The sequence below is a fragment of the Cavia porcellus genome, unplaced genomic scaffold, assembly GCF_034190915.1.
Source record: "Cavia porcellus strain 051 isolate PalLab524CR breed Dunkin Hartley unplaced genomic scaffold, mCavPor4.1 scaffold_6, whole genome shotgun sequence".
In the NCBI taxonomy this organism is placed as follows: Eukaryota; Metazoa; Chordata; class Mammalia; order Rodentia; family Caviidae; genus Cavia; species Cavia porcellus.
The window spans coordinates 61,826,345-61,851,016 of NW_026947489.1; the positions used below are offsets into that span (position 1 = coordinate 61,826,345).

Consider the following 24,672-nt stretch of genomic DNA (forward strand, 5'->3'; position numbering starts at 1 on the left):
GTGGGGTATTGAGGTCTCCCAGTATAATTGTAATAGAGCTTATTTGATTTTTCATGTCTGCTAGTAATTGTTTTATATAGTTTCGGGGTGCACTGGTATTTATTGCATATGTACTTATGATTGTTATCTCTTCCTCTTGAATTGTTCCCTCCATAAAGATGTAGCACCTTGTTTTCTTTATCTCTGTTAAACAGCCTTAGCTTGAAATTCACTTTGTCTGCAAATAGAATAGCTACCCCTGCTTTTTTGTGGAGTCCTGTCACATGGAGTATTGCTTATCATCTTTTGACTTTCGGTCCATTAATTTCTTTTTGAATTAAAAGTGTTTCTTGTATGCAGCATACTGTTGGATCTTGCTTCTTGATTCCTTCCCCCAGTCTGTGTTTTTGGATTGGTGAATTAAGACCATTAACATTGATTGTTATAACTGATACGTATTGACTCATTCTTGTCATGTTATTTTCCTGTTGATGGCTCTGCTCTAGTTTTCCCTTCCCTCTTAAGTGTTTACCTTCCCTGGTGTATTTCTTCTGTTGACGCTCATAGAGCTTTAGTTCTTATTATCTCTTTCGACATTGTTCTTCAGAGAACATTTTGGAGTGCTGATTTGGAGGTTATAAATTTCCTCAGATGTTCTTTGTAGTACAAGTATCTTATTTCTACATCAATTTTGAAAGATGTTTTTGTGGGGTACATCAATCTTGTTTGGAAATTATTTTCCTTTAGAATTTGGAGCACTTCACTCCAAGCTCTTACTTGAGAGTCTGTGCTGAGAAGTCAACTGTAGTTCTGATGGACTTTACTTTATAGGTGATTTGTTTCTTTTCTCTAACAGTTTTCAGGACTCTACTGTTGAATTTCTAGAATCTTAACTATGATATGCCTTGGTACAGATTTTTTGAACATTTCTAATTGGAGTTCTATATGCATCATCTGTCTGCATGTCAAATTCTTTTTTCTATAAGGAAAATTTTCTGTCATGATGTCTGTGAATGTTTTTTAATGTCATTTGAGATATCTCCTGCTTGTACACTGATTCCAATTAATCTTAAGTTATTCTTCTTTGTCTCATTTAGCAGCTTTTGGATTTATTTCTCATGGTCCCTTACTATTTTTGAGAAATCTTTCTTTTCCTGGTCACTAACTGCAAGCCTATCATCAATATCTAAGGTCTTGTCCTCACATTGGCCTAATCTGCTTCAAATACTTTCGATGGCGTTTTATTCTCTTGAATATTTACTTGAACCTGCTTTATGGATTCCATTTCTTTCCTATCTGATCTTCCATATTTCTTAAGCTTGTCTATTTTTTAAAAATCTGTGTCTGCTCTAACATCGCTAAGCAGGGTATATATTTTGGGCACCATCTCTGTAGTTATCTGAGAGATTATTTATGATTAGATTTTTCCCACATTCAATTACTTCATTGTTAATACTTCAGAGAGACCTGGTGGGGGGTTTTCAGATTGTTCCATCCCTTTGCTCCCTGGACTTGCCTTTGGTGAACTGGATGTCTGGAGTTGCATTTTGTTTGAGTTATATTCTCATTTTATTTTCTCTCTTTTTTTAGTTTAATCCCTGGGGTGAGGGGTAATGCTTATAACTTGCCTTTGGTAGAGTGCTTTTTTGGTAGTATTTAGGACACTTAGGTGATGACTATTTTCCAGGTGTAGCTGGTTTTGAAGTTTTGAGTCTGTTGGAAGATCTTACCTCCTTAGTTTGTCGGAGATGAGAAGTTGTTGCTAGTTTGGCCCAGTCCGTGGTTCTTTGACATGGACTATATATTCTGTGCCACTATATTTTCTGTAACTCTTAGTTAATCTCAGTCATGGGCTACCAGGACCAATAGATGTTTGAACAATTATGTTAATTTTGACAATAGCGGTACCAATAGCATCTAACACAACTTAGAAAACAACAAACTAAGCTAACCCTTAATCGGCAATTTTTAACCTTTATAAACCAGATTTTGTGATTACTTAATATGTAAAACAAACCAGATAATTATACGCAATATGTAAGTCTATAATGTGTGAATTTGGTCCTCAAGAGTTAAAATTTAAAATGGGTTAAGGAGAAAATAGAGATGTGGAAGAAGAGAAAGAGGTTAGGAATAAGGTTGGAGGACAAAGAGGGATCACGCCAGCTTGAGGAAACTGGTGCAGAAGACTGAAGAAAAAGAGAGATGGAAGAGATAAAGGAAGAACAGAATAGAACCACACCCACAAAGAGGTTAGGAACCACTTTCACATTCATATAAAAACAATGAAGGAGAAAGAGAAAGAAAAAAAAACAAAAAAGAAAAAGAAAACCGAACAGTCCACTTCAGAGATTTTCTCTGGTTTCACTAGCAGACAGCCTGTGGAGTGAGTCCTGAATCGTGCCGATCTGTCCCAGCAGGCCAGCAGTTGCTTTATGGTTCAGTGGTAGATAAACTCAGCAGGCCCGTCCTGAGATCAGACTCACTAGGCTTGCCATCATCCAAGCAATTTCCACTGGTCTGTACCTAGCTAGAAGCTACCAAATGAAGCTGGTGGCAGTTCTGGGTTCTGGGCTTATTCAGTCCATCTCTGAAATGACTCCTGGCTAATCGCTTTCTCCCCATGGGAGCATTAGGTCTTCTGTGTTCACTGCCAGCCAGTTCAGTCCTCCACATCTGCTGCTACCCTCCACTGCCACGTCTTTCAGGAGGGGCCTCCGGAGTCCCTAGCCATCTTCATCATGTGACCATGTGTCCCCAGACTTGAACACCTCCTCTGGCTCAGTGAGTCCCATCTCAGGGAGAAGACACCCCTAGTTACTGCCTTCTTCTTCCTTAAAGTTTTTCTTTTCACTCTCTTTGGGCTTCGATTCGCACTTCAGCTTCCTCCTGGGTCCAGGGGACCCACTTCCTTTCTTCTTTTCCTCTCGATGCTATATTCCAGTGTCTGGACGGTGACTCTCAGAAAGGCTGTTTTCTCTCTGCCAGCCAGAAAGGCTGCTTACTGCTCTGACATCTTCCTGGCAGTCTCTCTTTCTGCTTTCATGTAACTTAAACCATTGTAGGTGCTTAAAAATATCATTGAACAAATGAGCCAAAAGGAAAGGGAGCAGTGTAGCCCTCACTGGGCACTCTCCAAGTTCCTTGCTGGGTGGTGCCGACACTATGTCTGCTGCTCAGATCCTGACCTGACAGCTTCTCACTGCCATGCCTGTGACTCAGGCCATCTATAGTCACCCTGAATACCCTGCAGAAAACCAAAGCTAGCACTGTCTGGAAAGGAGCACTGGCATTGTCATGCATAAAACTAGTAGGGAGAAGCAGCCCTTTCTTATCACCCCAAGCTACTGAAAATGAGTCCCAACAGACATTTGATCACGGCCTGACCCCTGCGACTCTGAAATGCAGTTTTGCCATGAGCCCATCTTGCTTTTGCTAAAAGGTCAGAGACTTTTCTATACCAACTGAGTATGAATAGTACGTATTTCACAACATGACTCAGCATGTTCTAAACACATTACCTCCTGCAAGTTAAACTGTGGCCCCAGAGGCCAAAAGACCATTTCTGCAAAACACAGAGCTATCAAGAGTCCTTTTGCTTAACCTCTTTGGAGGAAAAAATATACCAGCTACCATGGGAGCAGGTCTCCCACCCGCACAGATGCTTGGTTGCTTGAGGTCTGAAAGTGGCCATTTTCTGGTGACTTTGTGTGTTTTACCTATCTTTGAAATGAAGAATTATACTGCAGCATAACCAGCTGCTAACACAGGAGTACTGAGGAGGCTCAGGATGCAGAAACATGTAAATTAAAGGTGACTGTGTGAGCCGGGAAATTAGGACTACTTCTGGATAAACACCTTGAAAAAGGTAAAAACCAACCTCATAAAATTCAAAGAATAATCTGAGTGTACAGAGACCTGAACCAAGGGCTTTATGAAAAGTCATGGTGTTGGGGGCCTGACCAAGAAAACAATGAGCCAGCCTTCCTGACAAGTGGCACAAGCCACAGGTGCACCAAGGAGAGGACAGGACAGTGTCTCCCATGATCCTCCCGGCATGGGGGCTGAGAATCAACATCCAGTGCCCCCTCCTAGCAACCAGACGGTTTCAAGATCAGTGGGAGTTGATAGCAACTAAGGCACATAAAGCAACTAAATGTTGTATTGTTGGGTTGATTATGCTGACCTGAGGTCAGAGGTCTGAGTATCTCTTGGGAGGATGACAGTGTGCAGTATAGCAAACATGGAGGGTTTCCTTGCATCTTCTCTTTGAAGGTCAATATCATTTTTACTGTTTTGCTTTTGTCTGATTGTTTTTGCTCTAGTCAACATTTTGTTTTAACTGATTTTATAGTGTTCTGTTTTTGGTTTGATTTTGCTACACCTGATGGAATGGACAACTATTGTGAAGATAACAAGATACACTATGGAACCTGTAGCTGTTATCCCGGTATCCTGCTCTGAAGTTCTGTATCAATTTCACTGCACTGTCTTGGTTGCCTTTTTTCTGTCTTGTTTTATTGTATTTTACTATCTTTAAAATTAAAAATTAAAAGAAGAAAAGTCATGGTTAGGATCACTTCTAAAAACATTAAAGATCTGGCTATGGTCGTGATGAAGCTGAATTTGTTTGTATATTAATTATTCTTGTTTGCACCTACAGACCTTGACTATGTAACAAACATCCACAAATCTCTGCTGGACTTCAAGTCATGCTCCTCTTCTACAGACTTCTAAGCTTCTGGTCAACTCCCAACTGACCCCAGTGCACATGTCCCCTTTAGACCAGTTAGGGTGAGCGCTGCGTGATTCCCACACAGGAAGGACTATGTCCATTTTCAACCGGAAGTAGTTCCGAAAGAACTGAGACCGTCCACGTTCAACAAGCGTAATGAATACGGGAATTGCATCTCTCAGGGAAAAGTGAGGTAGGAGACAGAGCAAGGATGAGTAAACAATAGGAAGCCAAGGGAAAAAACAGAAACCAGGTAGAGCAAGGATAATTCTGTCCAAACAGCAGAAAACCAACAGATGAAGGTCACCCTATCCTGCTACAACTCCAGGAATGTGTCTGAGGGGCCGAAGTGGCCAAGAGAGTAGGGTACTTCTACCTCCATCCCCAAGGATAGCCAATTGATGTGGACTATGGGCCAACAGTTTCTTCAGGATGGAGTGATCACCCAAATAATATCATATTTGCAACAAAGTAGAAAGGAACAAGGACTCAGAGGTTACAGTAGTCTTCACCGGGACAAAAGGCCCTCATCCCTCTGTATTTACCTACTTAAAATGTAGAGCTCTAAGTCTGGGAACCAGAACCACATGTGGGCCACCGCCAGACTGGAACAGACAGACTCTAGCCTCTCCCAGGAGGTCAGCACCATTCACAGATGGGGGGAGGGGGGTTAGAGAGAAGAAAGCCACACCAGCAAGCAAGCCCAGTCTGGGATCTGGTACCATATGTGGGCTGCTACCAGACTGGAACAAACAGACCCCAGCCTCTTCTGGCACACAGGCTCACAAACAGGAAGTACCAACCAACGCCCCCCACCACCTCCACCATAAGTGACAGGCTTAGCCAAAGAAACACAGGCTGTGATGATAGCAATGGAGGTGAAATGCAATTGGATGCCTGTGGTACTTTCACTAACACTGCAGGGCTAGGGCCAGTGGTCTGATCATGGGTTCAGAGGACAGTGGTACACAGTGTGGCATCTAGGGAGGTCTCCTCCTGAGGGTTGCAGCCATTGTTGATTCCCTATGGTCTTTTTTTGGAAAACCTATATAATTTTTATTGTTTTGTTGGGTTGGGTTTTGTTCTCTTATTTGTTTGATTATGTCAAATCTGATGGCAGGAGCAACTCTCCCAAGGATAGCAAGATATACTATGGTAGCAACTTTGGATTTACTATTGGCTCGTTTGAATTCCTTCATTGCATTTATTGTTTTGTTTTTATTGTTTCTATTCTATTCTGTTCTGTTTGATTTTTACTGTGTCTAAAGTTATCTGCAGCTATTTTGAAGATATCAAAAGGCATTATGGTAACTATTGTTGATTATTGTTGATTTTGTAATATTTTGAACTTCTGTAATCTTTACACTGGTTTCTTTTGGTTAATTTTATTCTATGTTATCCTCTTTAAAATAAAAAGTAATACAATAAAATGTAGAGCTCGGCCAATGAATGCATTCTTGCTTTCTTATTAATTTCATAGAATCAAGCACTTCACATGTTCTACGCAGATTCTAAGAAGTGATTTTTAAAACATAACCAGCTGGAGTGCCCAGACATTGATATGACCTCCAAAAGTTGGGATAGCACTGAGTGAAGTCGAAAGAATGGAAGAACAAAAGGGAAAGAGGTGCAGATGATTGTGCGGCACTGGCAGAGCTCAGCCCTAAGCCAGGTTGTGCAGAGCCCCAGGAGGGTGGGCAGCGTGGGTCTCATAGGCCTGTGACGTCTTAGTAAGCTTTGCCTCAGAAAGAGATGCAGAGGCCACAGAACAAAGGGCAAATGTGGCTTTATTGACTGCCACACAGAATTATGAAGCAATACAGTGATGTCAAATTCATGGTGATCTTCCTGCCTCAGTTTCCCCAGTGCTGGGATTACAGACATATGCCATGTTGAGAACTGCCTCTCAACTGCCTGTTGAGAACTCTTGATAATTTTCTAGAATTGGTGCGCTGAACTTGGGGAATAGGGGTGGGGATTTAGCTCAGCAGCATAAGCACCTGCCTTGCAAGCAGGCAGTCATGAGTTGGAGTCCCAACAGTGAAAGAGGCTTTTAACCCGATGGAGGAAGTAACTCCTATACTAGTACCGAGATGTGGGGAGGCAGCTGAGCCCAGACATTGACAAGCAAGTAAAGAGAAGAGTCAGGCAGGGATGGAGGCTTGGCCAGAAGAGGGGACATGACCAGGGTGTCACAACCTTCCAGTGAAGAAAAGATGACAAAGCAATTGCCTACTTCCCCAACACTGTTTCCTACACCACTGCTGCATAAGGGCTCACGTGAATGCAGGTACATCATCAACTGCATGGTGTAGAAACTTCAGCTGCAAAATTCTAGATTTGCGCTCCGAAAGAACAAGTTCATCAGAGAGGAGGCACGTGGAACCCCTGGGATGCCCTGTCTTCAATCGGTTCTCTGGACACTGAAGAATGAAAACACCACCCCATGGGTCCCTTCCTATGGAGATAAGTGTTAACTGTGACAACCCAGTGGAGAACACAGCCACCTCAATCTAGGGTTTCAGGTGGGACCTCCTAGAGTAACTGCTGCAAGGAGTCTAAGCCCAGTTTATTGAGCTGGGGCTTCTATAGATCGGGTAGGAGATTAGGGGTATAGGATTAAGTGGTGTGAGGCAACAGGGATCAGAAGGCTGGGGGAGCAGGAATGGCTGAGAATGTGCTAATGTTCTGTTGTGGGTGTACTGTCACCTAGCAGGCGGAACAATGTGCCATATCCTGGGAGAGTGGCATTATTCTCCAGGCTCTGGTGGCCAGAAATGGCTATTCTGGGAATTCTGGTGACTGGGAGAAAAATTGGGGGTCAGACCTATCAATAAGAGCCCCAGTGGAGAAGGTGCTGGCTGTGGCTGGGCTTCCAGGTGTGTGGCCACAGCAGCCTCCTGCCACAAAATCTCCCTCCTCACCACAGTGCAGAAGCACGAGTCCCCCAAGGTGAGGTGAGGAGAGTGCATGTGACAATAGGAAGTGCCCTGGGCATTGACAGGAGTGAGAAGATGGCCCTGCCAGTAGCTCCCTGCACCTGGAGACCACTCTGTCACACTCCCTGATTTGGGTTGAAAAGGACAGGGCAGGAAGAGGGCAGTCAGGAACCTGGCAACAATTTGCACTTGTTGGCTTTCCATCCCTGTGGCCATATACCCGGGGAAACAGCGTCAAGGAGGGAAGGCTTACTCTGGGTGGCAGTTTCAGAGGGTCCTGTCCATGGCTGACTGGCACCACTGCTTTAGGCCAGAGGCAAAGGTAAATGCATCGGTACCCCAGTTTATAACTTAATTTGTTTTACGCACTGGGGAAAGATGGCTGCTTTTGTGTTTGTGGAGGGAAGGTGGCTGTGATCATGTTTATCACCCAAGGCAGAGTAGCAAATAGTGGCAAAATTTTGAACACTTTTTTATTTGTGAGTTGATTTGTTTGCAAACGGAAGCATTTGTGAACCAAGGGATTACTGTAATCATGGTGCAAGGGTGATGTGAAGGACAGTCGCTGACCCTGTGGTGAACAGAAGAGGAAGAGACCAAGTGGAAAGGGCTGGATGTCAGATGCAGCCCTCTGGGCGTGTCCCCATTACCCCCCACACCAAGCCCTACCCCCCACTTCTGGTACCCCCATAGTTCCATCAAATTATGATCCCATCAACAATTTGCCCATTAATGGAGTCAGAGGCCTCACTAGCTGATGACCTTTCCAGAGTCCCACACTCCACACAGCAGGGGCTCTCTGGGGTTGTCCTGGGCCCCCAGCACCTACCCACCCCACAGTCATTGGTACCACTCCCATGACCCTCTTCCTTAGCGCCAGTGGCTTCCTTTCACCAAACACCCAAGTTTGAGGAAGCTAAAACCTGTGCTGTTACATTTAGAAAGGTCAAGGAGGATCAGCACACTCACCTATGAGCACCACAGAGGATTAAATTTCAGCCGGCTTCCTCAAACATCACTGTGAGCAGGCAGTCCCATCCTCCCCAGGAGCAGCTGCACAAAACCTCCCCGGCTGCATCCACATTAATGATGCAGAAAGGGCTCCCAGTGTGAATGGTGACATTTGCAGCACAGAAGTGAGGCCAACACTTCCCTCAGATGAGCCCAGTCCCTGCCCAGTTGCCTGCTGGGGCCATGACTGCAGGCAGGTTTCTTGTGTGAATTTGTATCTGGAAACTGAAATTCTCTAGATACCATTCTTGGATAAAGTTTTTTGTTTCTCAAAGCAGTTTCTCTGGGCTTCTCGGGTGCATTACTCTAATGGCAGTCATTATAACCTAGTTTACCTGACACTGTGAAGACAGAACCCCTCACAGCCATACCTCAGTGAAACTGGACATCCAGAGGACAGCAGCTCGGAAGGCTCAAGCCTGTGTGTGCACCACCCAGTCTGGCCCCTTCCATGGAGAGCAGGCCCAGTGCCACAAGAGGGCATGTGGGACAATGCAGCCCGGCCAGGGCCAGGAAGACTTCCTGGCACAGCCCCGAGAGCTGGGAGCCAAGATAGAGCCCCACGAAACAGAGGTCCTCAGAGATAATGTCCTGAGTTCTCAGCCTCATTTTGTATCCCCAAAGCACAAGAGGAGGAAAAGACAGAAATGCCAGTCAAGCAAAAGGAGGACACACTCTATCACCTCAGGGATGGAGCAAAAAAATAAGTTTCAAAGCATCTGGTTCCCAGAACAGGCAGAGGGACCTTAGAAAAGTGACAAAATTGGTGGGGATAGCAGGGACTACTTGGCTACCTGGCCTGCAGGTCCACATCCCTGACCCAACCCTCTGTGCCCATCCTCAGAACACCAGCACTCAGCCAATAGCAGATCTGTCCATGCTCGAAACTCAGGACCACACAGAGAAAGCCATGTAGGCCCCACTGAGTCATACAGGAGGCTCTATCTCCAATGAGCAGCCTCAGACTTCCCAGAGAAGCCACTGTTGCTCCGGCTTCTCTGCCAAGACCCAACCCCCCCCCCAAGCAATTGATCCCCTGACTCCAGTAGGCATCAATGACAGGTCTGTTCCCGGCCCCCCACCCGGGGGGTGTTCCTTCACTCCCCACTTGGGGAGCTGGGGGAACCCTCCTCTGTGACTGGGAGGCTGCAATTCCAAAAGATGGCCACTAGATGGCATGAGGGACAATCCGTGAGAGATCCAGATACCAGCACCTGGGGTGGGGACACACTGGGTCAAGAGCCAGGATTCTCAGGAGGCTCAGAGTCTAGGGCATCCAACCTCCTCTTTCATTAACTTATCACCCCAAGCCCAGAGACCCAGAGGCAGAATCAGGCAACATCAGGCATGGACTGTTTCTGCAGCTGCCGGTGGTTTTGAGGAGTCCAGATGGGTGCTGCTGTGGGTCCCATGTAGGCTCCTGCAGCCCAGTGTAGCTCATCTGTCCTCAGGACTGAGCGGGCTGGATTCCCTACAGGAGGAGAAGCCAAAGGCCTGCCTGGGAAACACACAGTCACATGCAGCCAGTTGCAGGGCCACTCCCTGAGGAGAGGCTGAGCCACCAGCACTGGCTGTCAACATCACACGAAGCTCTGGAGCCCTTTCACCTCAGGGAGACTGGAATAGAGCAGAAGAGTGTTGGGAAAATGGTTTTTACAAGTGGGATTTTTTTCAAACACAGAAAATGAACCTTTCTTGTTGCTGGGACAAAACACCAGACCCATGGAACTGAAATGAGGATAGGCTGATTCTGGCTCACGTGTCAGAGTTTCAGTGCATCGTGTTGGCAGACATCAGGGGAAAACAGCATGGTGGAAGAGCCTGGCACTGAGGAATGCAGCTCGACTCACATTACTAGGGCAGCCGGAGCAGAAAGAGAAGGGAGGAGCTAGGGGGGGAGGTGCACCCTTCCAGGTCAGGACCACAGTGACACCTCCAGCCCTACCTCACACTTCACAGAAGGTCAGTTGCAAAGCTCCCATAATTTCCAAAAGCCCTATGGCTGAGTGCATGGTGGACAGTCCAGTTAAAACCACAAAATTCTGCCTCTGCCCCGACCAAGGATCTGTGTACCTCTTTATGCAAAATTCATTTAGTCCATCTCTTAGGGTCACCAGAGTTCTAACAGCTTCAGCATTGATCAAAAACCTGAAAGAAAAATCTCTTTACATCACTGCAATAAATTCACCTCTGTAAAAATCAGTGGGATCACTTTACAATAGCTCCTGCCAATTTCTCTGAGACTCAGAGCCATTTACTATTAGTACTTACAGAGTCCAGTAGATGCAAATCAAATGAAAACAATGCCAAGCCTTAGCCTATAGCCTCTGGTTTCAATTCAGACCGAAGCAGAAATCCTGGGGCTCAACCAGCATCTGTGAGACAGTCAAACACTTCCCTAAAGGCAGAGAGTGATTGTGCCCCTGGCTTTGGGCCTTAGGGAAGCAGGATTTGTACATTGCTGATCCCTCCTAGCTCCCAAGGCCTGTGCTTAGCACTCAGGATTTGGGCCATAGGATGAATGGACAGCTCCAGCAGAGGCTGCAGAGGGACAGGCAAGAGAGGAGGCTTACTTCTGGACCATAGCTGTCCATCCCTTCTTGCTCTGCCCAACCACAAACACAGGTCCAAGGAGAGGTACGTGGTGGTGGACGGGGCAGAGAGAGGCCAAGTGCCGGTTACAGGAGAGGAAACCAAGTCAAGCTGTGTGAGAGAGAGTGGACTATAGGCTAGAGCACTTGGGGTGCCAGGGCCTTGAAGAGCTCACACAGGAAACAGACACATCTTTTGACATCAGAACAGCAGGTTCTCACACATCAAAATGCAGTGTGATGGAGGCAGCGCACTTTCCCTCCCAATCAACATCCCTTCACCCACACCCTCTTCCTCTCTTGGCAGGATTACACCCTGGAGGCACTAGGAAGGAGGCATCTCTGCCATCCAGAGTCCATTACCCCAGGAACCACGTGGCAGGGGCAGAGCCCAGCAGACCTGTCACAGGGCGGTCATTGCACATGGGTGCTGTGTGCATGGGGACGTTGTGCTGCCCGGCGTCTCCTCCACCTTGAAAGGCAAAGCAGAGACAGCCCAGCAGCACCTGAGGAGCTGCCCCACCACAGGCATCCCAGCCTGGAACACTGCCCGTAATTAAAATGCGGGATTCTTCACAAGGACAAGTGGTCCCCAGAAGAGACTCAGGACAGGACTTGAGGCCTGTGCCAGCCCAGTCCCCACAAACATACTGCTCAATTCCAAGAAACTACAAACAGCCCCAGACAAAGATCTGTCCTTTCCAAGCCTCACTGAGAGAACTGCTGCTCCCCTCCGCAGGCTCAGGTGAAGCAGCTGGAGCTCTTGGGTCACCCGGCTGAGTTTAGGCTCCTCCTCATCACCTCTCAAGTCTGGAATTCAGGCTTTCTCTTGCAAAGATGGCAGATAGATAACAACTGGCTACAGAAGCTCCCTGAGATAGTCAACTTAGAATTCAATATAATACAGAGTGGGGGGAGCCCCAAACAGAGGGAGATGAATTCTCTCGTCCCAAAAAAATTAAGGTGACTTGCCGATCATCCGAGGTCCCACCGTGACTGGCCAATGCTAGGACTTGCCGAGGTCCCGCTGCGACTTGCCAGGGTCCTGCCACAACTGGCTGGGGTCCCACCACGACTTGCCGAGCCATCGGAGGTCCCGCTGCTTTGACTCACTAGAGGCGCAGTTACACTGAGTTCGGGAGTCGGCGAGCAGAGCAGAGGGCTGAGTTGGCAGAGTGCCTACATCAACTTGTGGTGAGTGACGGGAGTGAAGTCAGGATCCAGCGGAAGACATTCTGGGACTAGGCAGGACTGGCAAGTACAAGGGGGCAGCAGTGATTTCAGTCAATTGTTCCCTTCCCAAATGGGATTGGTGGAGTGAGCCAGGCATGGGTCACGTGACCTGGTTGAGACCCAATAGGTTATCCAGGGTCAAGTCCCTGCAGCGGTGGTGCACACTAACCCACATTGCTCGGAGGTTTGGCTGGTCCGGAGGGGAGGCAACACAAAGTAATACTGTAGTGCAGGCCACAGCAGCTTGACTGATCTGGAGAGGAGGGGCCAACATACATTGTCCCTGTCTGCAACTCACTAGCACACTGCAGTGTGAAGGGTCATCTAGCCAGCGCACTCAGAAGAATTGTAACCAACAAAGAAAGAAACTGGGGCCTCCTAGAAGAAGCAAAAAAGATGGGAAGAGGAAGCAACAACAAAAAGTCCCAAGGTCCCAACCCTGAGAACATGGACCCAGTACAGGTAAATACAAAGGAGAATGAGAACAGCAAACATGCAATATTAGACACAGCACCAGTGGACATAAAGAGATATATTCGGAACCTCATAGACGAGTTCAAAAATGAAATATTTAGCCAAATAAAGCAAGATATAAGAAGATTAATAAAAGAGATACTAAGCACCCCTCAAGCAGACACAGATAGAAGAAGGGAGAAACTCAAACAAAGCAGAGAACCACTTGGTGAAGAAAATAAAAAATATATATATAGAATACATGAAGCAGATTCAAAGAGATCACCAGCAAATTAAAAACTCTATGGAAAGATGGAAAATCAGCTTGAAAGAAACTAAGGATAGATTATCCAAACTGGGGGACAATTTTTCAATGTGGGAGAATGAAAGGGAAAACTTTTAAAAATAACAAGGAAACAAGCAGTAACAATACAAAGGCTAGAAGATGACAAAAGGATCTATAACTTGAGAATAAAGAATGGAAAAGAAGAAGCTGGGATACAAACAAAGGAATTACAAAGGTTATTCATAGAAATAATTAAGGAAAACTTCCCAAACATAGGAAAAGGAAATGATATTCTGATATATGAGGCATACAGAACTCCAGCCACCTACAACCAAAACAGAGCTACACCCAGGCATATAATAATCAAGATCCCAGAAATTCAATATAAGAGTAGAATATTAAAAGCTGTTAGAGACAAGAAACAGATAACCTACAGAGGAAGGCCCATCAGAATAACAGCAGACTTCTCGACACAAACTATCAAGTCAAAAAGAGCCTGAAGTATTCCAAGCCCTAAAAGAAAATAATCTCCATCCCAGATTGATATACCCTGCTAAACTGTCTCTAGAAATTAATGGAGAAACAAGATGCTTCCAAGACAAAGAGGAACTTGGGAAATTTGCAACCACCAATCTAACTCTACAGAGAATACTCCAGGGCATTCTAGAGAGAGAGAAAAGTAATGGGATTCCAGGAACAGTGGCAGAGAGGCCTCAATGAATGGAGCAGAAAACAGAAGGAAGAAGATAAGCAGACAACTGATGGCAAAAAAAAGAGCATAACAGAAATGAGGCAGAGAAGATTTTATTCAAAATTGATATGATTGATAGTATCAAGTCTGAGAGTATAGGCAACTACACTGAAGATGACAAGACTCTTCGATACACATTCTGGTTTGATAACTGCCAGTTTTTGAAGTTCTATACTATATACAAAGTTGTGCTTTTATTAATACTGTTATGTACTGATATATTCAATTATACTATGCCCGATGATATAGTCATTTCTATTGAAGATAACAAGAGACAACACAGGAACCGTGGTAGAATTCTTGGTCAATGGACTTATATGTTTATTTTGTTTCATGTGTTTATAGGAATATGTTTTGTTTTGCCTTGCTTTGTTTTGTTTCTCCCTCTAATATAGAAAGGATAGAAATACATGTTAAGACTCATGCATGTGTAGAATCTATAAACAGTTAATGAGAATTGATCTTATGACAAATGATGAAATGAACAGATACTCTGAAGAAAAAGAGACCCTAAAATACTCAGTGCTGATCCTGGAGTGTCATAATGTGAAACCCAGCAATAGTATTATTCTTTGTTCAGAGTGATCTTAGCCTGCTTGGGTTTATTCAATCTCAACATAATTGAAGATATGGATAACTGCATGTATGTTTAAGTGCATAGGATTGATAACTATATTTCTAAGTTTTTGTTGGATAGTTGAACAGAATTGGTTGCAAAATCACTGTTTGAATCCCCACTTTGTAAGCTCCACTTTAATATCTTGACTATTTATAAGAAGACAATCTTTAATCAACTAGTGATTTCTTACTGTTTATTTTTTTCTTTGAAATTATATATTATTTCTACCCTTTTGCTGTTTTGTTTAGTCCTTCTTTAAATTAATTTTTAAAAAAAGACACTACAGTAGCCAGTGCTGATCACAAAATGTCATGATGTGAAATCCAGCAATCAGAATGATTTTAACCTGATTTAGTTTGTTTAAACATAAATGAAAATATGGATAACTGCATGCGTGTTTAAGTGTATAGGATTGACAATCATGTTACTAAGTTTGTGTTGTACAGTTGAACAGAACTGTTTGCAGTCTCACTGTTTGAATACCCACTTTACAAGTTCCATTTTTGTATCTTGAACAACTATTTGTAAAATGACAATATGTAAACATCAACTAGTGATTTCTTACTGTTTATTTTTTTTCTCTGAATGTATGTATTATTTCTACCTATTTTCTGTTTTGTTTAGTCTTTCTTTAAATAAAATTTTTAAAAAAAGAGAAAAAAGGTCTGGAATTCAGGTGTGGGCACTGATCCTGCCCACAAAACCACCTCTGCGGTCACTGCAGTAGGCAGCCACAGCATCTCCTCCAGCCACGGCTCTGGGAGATTGTCAGAACAGGCTACCCATTCCTTTTAGACCAACCTTCCATGCATGTTCAGTTCTTCCCCTGTCCTGGTGGGTGCAGGGTCACAGGAGCCTTGGGGACACCTGGAGACTCTGCCAGCCTCTCCTGTGGGCCAGCTGGGCATGTGTCCCATGGGAGCTGGAATCCTACCACAGCCACTTGCTGGCCGGTGGCATCTCCCGAGCTCCAGTGCTCTGTGTTGTCACACTCCACAGAAAGCACCTCTCACCAGCCCACCCCTCAGCCCCCTCAGCAGCAGACTCCATCCTGAATGCCGCTCGTTCAGACCTAGGCTTAGGGAGACCCCTGATGCAGCCTCTATGTTCCAGCTGGTTCTGTTTCTGCAGACTGTCACTAGTGCCTCAGCAGAGACTAACAAAGGATAGCTTCCCTCCCTGGGGATGAAGACTATGTCACAAACTGGATGAAGGCTGCACTGCACAGGCCTAGGCAGCACCAGAAATGAGGGGACCTTGGATAGACTCACCCTCAGGGCCTGGCCAGACAGACACCAGTGAGATCCAACAGGAGCCTGTGATGCAGTACAGTGAGGGCTGGCACGATGCAGAGCCCAGAGCTCTGACGATGAAGTGGGACTCGGGCCTCAAAGGAAGGCACCGAGAGTGCATGTGTGTTACCTCTGACTCCTCTTCAGACTCAGCCCACCTCCAGACTCAACAGCCAAATCCCAGCATGACAGGCGAGACTTCAGCACATTACAGTGACCTCCGGGGTCTTAGGGCTGCACGGAGCATGCCTCAGAGGAGCAGGCTGCTGTGTTTCCTTCGGACTGGTAGCACCACCAGAGACCTCATAAAACCTTAAGGTAACCAGCACGGTTGAGAACAGCACTGCATATTCCAACCTCATCAACCCAGAATGAGGAGCAGGATCTTCCTCTTCCTTCCTGGGCCAAATCTCAGGGCAGATACAGCAGCCCTCTCAGCAGGGAGGGAGGGAGGAGGGGGAGGGAGGGGAGAGGAAGAGCAGCCTCAGCCCCCGCACATCCTTCCAGCGGGGATGGCAAACACCCGAGTGCTGCCTTCACGCTTCCCAGAAGTACACGCTTACCTGAAAACCCACTCTAATTTCTAAGTGTGCCACAAAACCCAACGAATAACAGGTGCTGGTCTGGGGTACATTAGTACACACCTGTAGTCCCAGCTACACAAAAGGCTGAGGCAGGAACATCGGAAGTTTGAGTCCAGCTTGGGAAACTTAGTAAGACCCTGTCTTGAAATGAAATGCCAGGGTGGTGGCCACAGCTCAGTGCTAGAGCCCCTCACTAGTGTGCGGGAGGCCAGAGGTTCAAGCTCAGCCCCACAAAAATAATAAACAAAAATAAAAATTCAAAAAAGTCCCTGTGTTAAGAAAGGTGCATTGCATTCTATATGTACATATAGGGGTACTCTACTTGCCAGTACACTGAGTCATAGGGCTCTAGTGGGAGGAAGTCAGGTCCAAATCTCCTATTTTATCAAAGGTCAAAGACATCTGACAGGAAGCACTGCATCCCAACACTCGCTGAGTGATTTTTGGGTCTGTTTGTAGTCACTGCCTCGCTGGGACAGTTGATCGTGGTGTAAGAACCACCCCGGCTTGGGCTAGTGGAGCCAGTTCTGGGTGTGCTTGGATGATTGACAGGCAGGCCGCCAGCTGCCCCAGAAACAGGTGGCCCTGACCAGTGGGCCCGTAGCCTGGATGGAGAAGGGAAAGAAGAAGGAAGTCTGCTTTTTTTGCTTCTTCAGAGGAGATGTGATCTTCACCATCGCCTTTGGACACCTCCAATTCTTCCAGCCTTCCAGGGCAAAGTCTTCAGCTTTCCAGCACAGACCCACGCCAGACCCTGGAGGGAGCTCCAGGTCCTGGACTTGGGACTTGATCTGCCACTCTCCTTCAGTGGATACACAGCCATTCCACACTCTTCCACCCTGACTCTGCAGGTGACCACTGTGAGCCTGCTTAGTAAATCCTTTGTGCATTATCTTAATCTGTTTCCCTCTTGTGACTTGTATCTAGATGTTCCCCCAAATCGTGCACTCACAGGTGGGGTTTTTGGGGTTAATTGAACGTGGGTGTGTGGAATTGTGTTCATCCACTGTTGATTTAGCGTCCCCTCTGGGTATGGATAATGGGAAGACCCGCCCTTGGGTAGGAGGGGCACCAGCTAATAGGCCAGTGGATGGGGTAAAAAGGGAAAGGGGGAGAGCTGTCTGCCTCCTGCCTGCCAGCCTGTGTGGAATCAACTGACGGCGGACTGAAACCTCTACAAACTGTGAATCAAAATAAATCTTTACTCCGTTAGCTTCAGGGGCCAGGTATTTTGTCCCAGCAATAAGAAGGTAACTGAGACCCAATCCTGATATATATCAGTATGAATACAACTTGAAACACTGTTGCTGAAAACAATTCAGGAAGACATAAAATTCTCTATAACTACCACCGTTCTAACGATCACTTTATTATTCATTAAAAGAAAAAAAGCTTCAAAAGATGTCTTCAAGATAACAATATACATTAACTAGTGTTAATGTCCTATTTTGTGGAAATTCTATACTGTTTTTATCTTTTTTTGTTTGCTTTTAAAATAAAAAGAAATTTTTTTAAAGGTAAATGTTTCTGACCAGACCAAAACTAAATGCTTTGCCTACACACATTCCAACCGAATTTTCACACTATCCTAGAAGTTGCACATTTTTACTCATGATTCCCGCTCAGAGATGAGCAGTTGTGTCTCCAGGAGATAAGTGGGCATCTAGGGTTCACTTCTGGCCCTGGGGACTGTGGCCTACAGACCAGCATCTGGCCTGGCTGTCTTCTCTTCCCAAAGCTCTGCCCTTGGCCTCAATTTCCATGACCGATTTAGCAGCTCCTCTTCAGGATGAAATTCACTGCTTCTTCCAAGCAGTCTCCCCACACCTGTTCTGCAGGTGAGCTGGGCCAGGCCCTCTGTGGTCATCAATTCTGCCCAGTCTAGTCCCCAGCAGTTCCCACTGCACAGTGATGAGCAGGCCCTTGAAGAGGCCCAGCTGTGTAGCACCCTCAGACACGGAGGAGCAATCAGCTCTGCAGATTCCAAACCAGAGACTTGGTCTCCTTGCCTCCTCCTGGGACCCATCATTAACATGTCCTACTGCTGGGATTAAACTGACTGAAAATTTGATTTTAATCCACCAAGTACTCTCCTGCCAGGCCTCTTGGAGGACATAGAAATGCTAGGAAATACAGGTACAAGAGGCCAAAAGTTTGTGAGAAAGGAGACCTAGAGCTTAGAGCTGGACGCCCAGCCTCAAGACTTATGTGCAGATTGCATTGACGATGGTGCACCCTATACTTATAAAAGGGGGTGGGCCACCAGGGATGGGCCTTCCTGCCCTGATGTGGGCATCACAGCTGCTGTGTGCTCTAAAGAGAGATATGGACAGTCAGTGGCCTCTGAGTGGCTTCTCACTTGCTGAAGATACCCAGAGAAGATTCGGTCACAGCCTGACACTTCGGCTGAGCACAGGAAGAGTTTTGGAGGCACCCAGGACCAGGGAGGTGAGAATGGGGGATTGACAAGGACAGCACTGCTGGCCACTCCAGATGCCCCAGGTTTTGCAAGCACACAGGTGTGTGTCTACACAGCAGACACATGGCTACATGGCCTGCCTGGACTGGGAGGATGACCTGGAGCTTCAGACCTGCAGGTGTAAATGTGTGATGACAGCTTGGGGCACATTGTCATCCAGCGGCCAGGAAATATCATGGACTGGCTGTGCCAAGACTGCCAGGAGCATCAGGGTACAATTATCCCTGAACACGTCCAAAGAGACCTATTCAAAGACTTAGGAGCTGGGCCTCATTAGCATTCACCTGTAAGGAGACCTCCTCTGTTCGGTAGTGGACAGTTCATTGTTTTTAAAAATGCAGTCCATTTCTCAGTCCAGACTGGCCAGTGCTGGGTGTCCTTCTACGGAAGATCACAGGGCACAGGGCTATATCCAGGCCTCTGGAATTGGCCCTACTTCTGACATGGGCATGCTTGAAGCCTGTCACAGGACACAGCCACATCTCCACACCCACCAGGGTCCAGACACGGGTGCTGGGCTACCAGCTCCCAGGATGCCCAGACAACCCCATCGAAGCACATGGCATTCCCAGCAGCAGCAGGGCTACTTCAGTTGCCATCAAGTGCCATCCTCTCTTGTCCAGGACAAAGTCTGTAGATGCTGAAAGACACAGTCCTGTGGTCCCTTTGCATCCTAAGAGGTGATTTCCCCAGAGGATGTGTCTGTCCCTCAGAGGGCAGGGCTGGAGCACTCTGTTAGCTATGACCTGCCCAGAGTGCCTTTCACATGGAACTCGGGGTACCAGTGGGCCCCCTGCCTCCTCATAAGGCCCTTCCCAGCCTTCCCAGCCAGGGCCACCTGAGAGGGTAGGTAGCTCCAGATGCTCCTGAGAGCCACCCTTCTTCCATGGCCCAGCAGGCAGCTTGTGGAGGCTGTGAGGGTACTGTGAGGTCCTGCCTGCCATGGTCACCGTCCCCCACTGTGGAGCAGGGCTCATTTTCAGTCCTAGAGACAGAGGCTGATGAGAGACACGTGGGAAAATCTACAATAAGAAAAACAAATGTGGAGCCAAAGTTTTGTTCAGGATCAAAATGACTCTTTATATTTTGCTCATAATGAGTCATAGTGTTAGAGAAAAAAGAAAGATGATTCTATTTCCAGAATGGGTTAAATTCCCTGTACAACCCCCTGGCATCTAAACCCAAACATAGACAAAAGCAGGACAATATCTTTAAAGGGTTAAGATGCACATGGGTGACACTAATCCCAGCTGAGCAGAGTCATGCCTATCTGTGCTGGGCAAGGGTGAGGGGTCCTCAGGCACAGCTGGACTCCAGAGCTCTCCTAGAAACAAAGCATGTTGCCATGGCAACCGCAGCAGCCATCTCACTGAAGTGTAAGCACAGGACCTCTGCAGGATGTGATGAATTCCAGCCCAGGGCTCAGGGAGTGCACTGATACCTTAGCTGAGTTATCTAAAGCCTCTGCCTATCCTGTAGCTCCTGGGTGGCTAAGTGATGTCCCCAGCCACCACACGCAGGACATCTGGGCACTATGACCCCAGCCCAGCCCAGCAGTTCTAGACCTGGGCTTCTCCTATGTACTGATGCCAGGGTCACCCAGGCCATCCCCACACTGGGGCAGGCATGAGCCACCGAAGAGCAGATGCTATGCAGAGAACAATGCCAAGACCACTCAAAAGATGGGCGAAAAGATGGTAAATCCCACGCACCCCACCCAAAGCTGGCTGTGCAGCTGCTTCCTGTCACCAGCATCACAGAGTGAACAGCCACGGGCCAGGACCGCCGCACACACACCCAGTTCAGACCAAGAAGCTGACCTGCGAGCACAAACACATGAGGTCAGTGGGCTGCAGGCTGGCCCTGCACGGGCTGGGAGAGTGCCCGGGCAGTTAGCACCACCACTCCCTCCTCACCGTGAAGCCAAAACACAGCCTCAAAATAGAATCTCATCGCCTCCTCCCAGACCAAATGTCACTACAGTAATTGCATCTGTGGAAGGAACTGCAAGAAAAATTAGGCCTCCACGGGCTCAGCAGTAAGTAACACATCAGAACCACCCCTGAGACTACCACTAGGAGCCAGAGCTCACAGCGCTTAGTCAAACAGACGCAAAGCCTGAGTCCAGTGGAACTGGCCACACTGCACCACCCCGGTCAAGACCATGGCACTGTGGGCTGCGCCAGTAGTGTCAGAGGGGCTTTGCCAGCACCACCCTCCCAAACCCATTGCGCTAACTGAATGCAGCAACATGTTGGTGGAAAGTGCTATTAGTCACCCTGGTGAGCAGAGAAGGGGCTCTCCACTGACTGAAAGCACCAGATGAAATTAATGGGGTGCTCCTGCTGTAATTCTGTTTAACAGGAGCTTAGCAGCACGGCAGCGATAAGCCAGTTACTTCTCCTACAGCCACGCATTGTGCCTTCAGCCTCCTGTTCCAAATTCACTTTTATGATTCAATTTCCACCATGACCTCGTACTTCCTGGGAAATGGCTGGAAATCTGATGAATGAAAGCTGAGCAAACAGAAACAACCCGGAAGAGGGTACCCCGAGGAGTGCTCCTGCAGGGCTGGATAGGGGCACTGTGTCAGGCCCTAGCCTCTCCCAAGCATGGCGGGGCATTAGATTGCTCTGGGTTCTGCAGAGATGCACAGATGCCCACAGGGGACAGAACTTGGGTCTCCAGGACAGAACTTAGGCTGGGTCCTGCTGAGACCTCCATCCCCGTGGCTCCTTGGTATAGCAGCAGGGAACTCATCTCTCTCTTCTCATCAGTTGATCAATGAGAAAGTTTTCTGAGGAAAACTTAAATACATCAGGACTGGCACTAAGAAAGAATCTCAGTGGCTTTTGCAGAGCTACATCTGAAGGTTCTTCTGGTGAGGAGGAGCCTGGACAGAGGAGCTGGACTCCTGGCACTTAGGTCCTCAACTGGACTCTGGACACTCCCACTTGAAACACCTATCCTGTCTCCTCTAGCTTTCTTCTGTTCCACACCCCACTCCTGTAGCAATTTCTGGAAGGTAAGTTCTATATATACTCAGTTTCCCTGTGGCACATCAGAATCCCTGAAATGCCACCTACATACTGCTGCCCCCACAAGTTGCAGGAAGTCTTATTTGAAGGTCTGGGCCCAGGAATCCAAATTTGGTGGGACTCACTAAGTGACGTTTGCTTAGTCAGTGATGTGATGTATCCTTGTTTCATTGGATCCAACCCTACAGCTAACTGACAAAGTTCAGTGAAGCCTCCAGGCCCCAGCCATACTGCCTGAATGCCAGCTATCACCACCTACTGACGGGGTGATTTCAGATAAAGTACAAAGTTTGCTGTGAGTTCCTCAGTCTGAAAACCACTACCTGGGTGATAGCAGTGCCCAGCATGAGTGGCATGGGCACTGCTGGGCAGGCACCTCCCCTTCACCTCGGAGACAGCAAGCATAGACAGGCAGGTCTCCATCTGCCAGTGATGGGACACAGACCTTTCCAGAAAGACGGAAGTGATGTGATGGGGACCAAAAGTGGTGCAGCAGGAAGTGACATTCACGTTGAAGGTTGTCTGGTTACAAGAGGTCTCTAACCCCAGCAAGTAGACATGGCCACCGTGCAGGAGACCAAGGTATACAGCCCACAGGAGCCAAGAGAAAGTGACTTAGCCACATGAATAGGGCAGCATTTCTCCACGTTGAGGGCTGGGATGCTGGGAGCTGATCCAGACCTGGAAGGTCTGAAGCTGCTCCCATGATGTCCTGCTAATGAGAGGGAAGCCCATCACGTGTGTGCACTGTGACTCCAAGTCCCACCTTTAAGGTACAATGCACTAACACAGTGTACACTTACGAAGGACAAGAAGAGCATTCTCGGTGGTTTCACAAAGATGCAAAGGTCAGGAACCATCACATCCTTCTGTGGGTTATGACCCCGATTCTGCTCATGCTCTTGCTGAGCATTTCCCTGCCCAGGGCAAGCAGGCCTGGTGTGGGTCCTGAATTGGTCCCAGCCTCCTCCTGACAGTGCAGCTTCCTGTGCCTGACTGTCTCAGTCAGTCTCTACACAGCCAGCCTGCGTATCACTCCTCAGTCTGAGGATGGTCCTAGTCCCCAGTCTGACCAGTAACACTCTTCCCTGCACATCCTCACTTGCTGAACTAGACTGAGAGGGCAGCACAAATCTGAAAATCATTGTTCAACACAAAGCATTCTTTCCAAGAAAGCACTGCTTTAGGACACAGTGTCTTGCCAACATCCTATATGCTGTAACAAGCGAGAATCCCTCCTTTACCTTCACTGCAAATCACAGGCTCTGGAACCTTTGTGGGCTGTTGGGAGCCCGCAGGACTCAGAAGTGCACGGCTTCACACAAGGTTATCAACGTGGAGGTTGGCACTTTCCTTCCCACCTCAGCTCCCAAGGGGCGAACCTGACCTGCGTTAGCACAGAGCTGCCAACCTGGAACCAAAAGATATACCCATACTGTACCAGCATCCTCACAGACATCCAGGACCACGCACAGTGGGACACCATGTGACAGCACTCCATGCCACCCTGTTCCAGCACCCAGGAAGGCACCATCTCTCCCCACAAAGCCACATGGAGAGTGAGGTGAGAGACACTGGGCCAGTTTATCCCCGTTTCTCCATTAGACACCTGCTGGAGGTCCCTGAGCGGCGACAGCCACACTTCCTGGCCTCGACTGGATCCTGAACCCCTCGAGAATGAGTCTCTGCCATGTGTGGCCTGACGCTCTGTGCGCAAGTGAAGCTGGGTTGTGTTTACCCATCCTGCTGTGTTTTCCTGCCCTGTGTGGCGGTGGGACACTGTTTCCTGGGACCAGCAGCTGAGGAGGCCTGAAAGACAAAAGACTGCCCAACCAGAAAAAACCCTCGGCTCTCCTTGGCTCACTGGGGTCCAGGCACGGCCTGTTGACCTCACTGTTGTACTGGTCAGCTTGCTGTGTGGGTAAAAAATGCTGACATGCACAATTTATAGGGAGGAGGAGGGCTGTTTCGGTTCACATTCGTGGAGGTTTCAGTCTCTCTACAAAAGGGCGCAGCTGAGAACAGTAACTTACTTTGTGGCAGCCAGGAAGCTCAGCAAGCAAAAAAGAGCCAGGAGGAAGGACCTGGGGACCAGGTGTTGTACCACCTCACGGGCTGACCAGCCCACCCAGAGCATGTGTCCAAGCCCATCATGTTGGCAATCACAATAATCATCATACTCACAGTCACCTTGGATCTCCGCCCCCTCGGAGGTCCCAGAGTCATTTCTGGCTCTTATCAGACCTCAAATCTTGGTTCTATGTTTGTCTAGGATGGGGTCAGGACTGCTTCAAGCAATCCTCCCCACCATCAAAAGCCACAGAGAGCAGTATTTGCTGAGCTTGCCTCTGCCTTTGACATTATTTTGAGAATGTACATGACCAATTCACACACTTATGCATTCTTTCTGAGTGCATTTTCCTGCCCAAAGACCTGACCTGGAATGATGTTCACCATGAAAGCTAAGCCCTCACTGTGAGCAGATCAATAGGCCCCCTGTGGAGGCTGCTGCTGTACCCTCTCTGAGCCGCCATCGGCCAGGTGTCCTGTGCAGAAGGTGCTCAGGCCCGACTGTGGGAAGAGGAGGTCACTGTGAGCCTGAGCTTCCTCTGAATCCAGTCCTTAGTGATGAGACCTATATTGCTCACTATGGCTGTGACACCACAGGGGCTGTGTCACACA

At 47.5% G+C, this 24,672-nt stretch overlaps 1 protein-coding gene across 6 annotated transcripts in view; it reads right to left on the reverse strand.

Moving 5' to 3' along the window:
* Positions 1-24,672, reverse strand: part of Ptprn2 (protein tyrosine phosphatase receptor type N2) — a 542,085-nt gene that overhangs the window by 414,765 nt on the left and 102,648 nt on the right. The window contains exon 1 of one of the 6 annotated variants that reach the window (XM_063250848.1): positions 15,869-16,025. The exons of the other annotated variants lie outside the window; for them this stretch is intronic. Coding sequence (XP_063106918.1) covers positions 15,869-16,010 — 142 coding nt within the window. The 5' untranslated portion in view covers positions 16,011-16,025. Of the gene's footprint in view, positions 1-15,868; positions 16,026-24,672 lie in introns of those variants that run through there. 6 annotated transcript variants of the gene reach the window in all.